General features: G+C 49.1%; 1 protein-coding gene across 1 annotated transcript; it reads left to right on the top strand.

Annotated features, from left to right (window-relative positions):
- Positions 1-1,485: 1,485 nt before the first annotated feature.
- On the top strand, positions 1,486-1,876 carry DACRYDRAFT_111077 (uncharacterized protein; the record flags this gene model as incomplete). Its single annotated transcript, XM_040769169.1, has 2 exons — positions 1,486-1,682; positions 1,735-1,876. The coding sequence occupies 2 exons, from the start codon at positions 1,486-1,488 to the stop codon at positions 1,874-1,876; spliced, it is 339 nt and encodes a 112-aa protein (XP_040624994.1).
- Positions 1,877-3,337: the final 1,461 nt, after the last annotated feature.

The raw sequence follows: 3,337 nt of genomic DNA, 5'->3' as shown, positions 1-3,337 counted from the left end.
CATATAAGGTCATGCACAGCCATGCACAGCAGGTCACCTGACCATCCAATCCTTCCAGCAGGTTCCAGCACATGCCAAGGTATACCAGCTACTTCCATGTCATAAAGGCTTAGTCATGTCTCTTGACCAAGCAATGAGCTGGTGCCCTGACACAAGGGTGCCATGTGTCAGGTGGGCCATCAGCTTCATGCAGGAGCTGGTGAAGAAGTGTGTTGGAACATGATGGTGCAGATTGACTGTTGGAGGGTCTTGGAGATGTAGATTCAAGCAGGGAAGTCACCTGCTCAGCCAGCAATATAGTACAATCCTTGTCCAATGGGGTCCCCCCTGATAATGTGAATTTGATGTCCCCAGTGAGTAAGCCTTGAAGATCCTGTTGCAGATCAGGGATTGAGAGCAGTTTTACAACATACTGTTGATGAATACCAAAGCTGTTGGGCTGTGTACACCATGGCTGTACTGAAAGCATGGAATTGGTTGACTTGTCCACCTGACACAAGGATGTGTCAGGTGGGTGCACCAAGCTGAGATCAACCTGAGAAGGTGGGGGAAGGGGGGGGGGGGGGAGCATGGCCAGAGATGATCCAGGGAGTCTTCCCGAGCTCTCTCTGAGCTTGTCCCAAAATTGTGCAGGTAGTTGGCTATGATTGATCCACCTGGACCATGTCAGGTCCACAGGCACAGGCTGGTTGAGCAGCAGAACAGGAAGGTTGGCAATTGGGACATAGTGCCAATGGGCAGCTTTGGGAAGAGGAGTGGTAGCCAATTTGTCATGCAAAGGAAGTAAAGGGGTAGGTGGACTGCATATTCCTTCAAGTACCTATTAATATGGTGTTGTGTCAGGTGCGGCCACCTGACACCAGTTGTCCAACATACTGTGTCTGGATGGGAGGGACCATCCTGCAGAGAAGAGGACTCTGGCATTGTGCTGCAATGGAGTCTGGCTTTTTTTCTAGCCCAGTGGGTGGCCAATTTGAGAGTGTATTCATTGGCCTCCTCCTGATCTTCAGCAACCTGAAGATAATAGGCCGAACACTTGCATTGATGGACCAAAAGCTTTCCTCTCTCAGAAAATGCAGATCCACAGGTACAACAATATCCAAACATGATGGGTAGGGCCAGTAGATGAGACGACATGGGGGCCCCAATGCATCAACTTCTTGGTCCGGCAGTTGAGCATTGGGGGAAGGTCAGCTTGATTAGTCATATCAGTGGCACACATGTGGAGGGTGTGGAGGGAAAAGTGGGTGGCATGGCACCCACAATTGAATGAGCCCTGGCTGGACAGGCATGTGTCAGGTTATGATATCACCTGACACATGTGATGGGGATGCATGCTACAGGTGATAAGGAAAAAGTTTGTTTATGAGACATGCTCTGGCACCCTACAAATGGTGAGCAGGCCTGGTCATCCACTGCCATTTCTTTTACCCACATTCCTCCATCAGGATGAGCTCCACCCTTGGAAGCCCAGTCAACTTCACTATGCCACCTTCTTTATCCGGTGCACAGACCTTGTCACCTGCTGACAGCCTCCCTCCTCTGGGCTCCCCCCTGCCGTCATCACACTCTTCACCCAACTATCCTTCCCCATCAGCATCTCCATCCAGGATCTTGCAACAGCACGTCGCCAAGTGCAAGAGGCACAGGGAGGAGTTAGATGCAGCTGCTAAGCGCACCAAGTACCCCCCTTTTGTTCCCAAGCACCTGACATAGCTGACCTGACACTCATAGAATCGAAGGCTGCACCTTTTGCAGCAGTGGGAAACATGTTGGCAGAGCACTCACACTGTTTGGTAATGTGGAGAAAATCCTAAGAGATGGGAGGGAATGTTTTGAAGTGGAGGATGTTGAGGAAATCAATGAAGATGAGTAAGTGGCATGCCTCTGTCATGAGGCCATGAGCTGAATGACTGATTGCCCAGTGGGCATAGAGTATGAGAAAACATCAGGATATATTGCAATATGGTCCTGGTAATGCCTGAGATTGAGGATGGGCTAGTGTCATGCATGCATGGGATGTTGACTGAGCTTGCAAGTCAGGTAGGTCTGGTGAGAATTCACTTGACACATTGCTGACTCCATGGGCAGATCAAAAGCAGTGGGGCCATTGGCTGCACTGATGACACCTTGACCTGCAAGGATATAGCTATTGATCTCCTGGCAGTTGTAGAAGGCTCTGCTGCAGCTACAAAGGGACTAGATTGTTGGCAGAAACTTGAGTGAGGATACAATCATCCACTGACTGGCCAGTACTTATGTCCTGTGGAGCTAGCAGTGGAGTGGGATGATCCTCAATCAATGTAAGCCATCAATAAAAGTAGACTGGAAGGAGACTAATCAAGCTACATCAGGGTGCGGACTTGCCTGCAAGAAGGCAAGCCTATCATTTGGAAGAATGAAGCTGGCAAAGAAGAGCAAGTCAATACCAGTGAGGAGTTGTTCCTGCTATTCTTGTGTAAAGACTGGAAGTGCAACCAAGAGAGGCTTGCTCATCATTTGCTGGAAAATGAATTTGTCTTACACATGTGTGTGGGCAATACTGAGAGCACAGTGGCCACCTGACACTTGATGCAGATGGCACAGGGGATATTCATATCCCCTTCTGCTGCCACATACATGGGTCAGATCTTGAGGAGAACCAGCAAGCCAGGTAATGCCAGCTGGCACAAGATGAAAAGTATCACAATCCCAGCAATTGCATACATGGTGATGCAGGTATGATCACTGTGTCAGGTGGAATTTATGGGACACTGATGCAAGTGTAGGCCCACCTGGCTCTCTCTTCGGATGAACAATTCAATTCTTGTGGTCAAGGTAACTTCTCCTACTGCAAGTTTTACAATACTATTATCAAGGTCTTGTGGTGCAACATGTTTGCCCCACACCTGGGTCATCTGATGGAGGTCTGGAATATGTGAGATGCATTGCCCTTGGAATCACTGTAGTGCCATACTGACACAACCAATAGGCAGCTGTTTCCAGAAGAGACCCAAGCAATGCACAACTGCACCAAGGCAGGAAATGGTACAGCAGGTAAGATGTTGCATCAGCTGGGGAAAGAAAACAGGGCCCTGGTGGCAGATGGAAGAGGATGGTGAGGGAATGCAGGAAGTGGTATGGTGAGAATCCATGTACAGTAATCCTCGAGGTTAACAATGTCATTGGTGGAAGGGAATTGTGATCAGTATTGAGGGGTGATGGCTAAGCAGAGAGATGTGGTACAGGGGGTCATCTGGAGGTCTGCTATCTACAAGAACTCTGTGGCACTGGGCAAACCAGATGCAAAGTTGTGCACAGATGCCAAAAGATTTCAACGGAAGCAAATGGAAGCAAA

This window comes from Dacryopinax primogenitus, assembly GCF_000292625.1.
Source record: "Dacryopinax primogenitus strain DJM-731 SS1 chromosome Unknown DACRYscaffold_20, whole genome shotgun sequence".
Taxonomy (NCBI): domain Eukaryota; kingdom Fungi; phylum Basidiomycota; class Dacrymycetes; order Dacrymycetales; family Dacrymycetaceae; genus Dacryopinax; species Dacryopinax primogenitus.
This window is presented reverse-complemented; position numbering and strand designations above follow the sequence as displayed.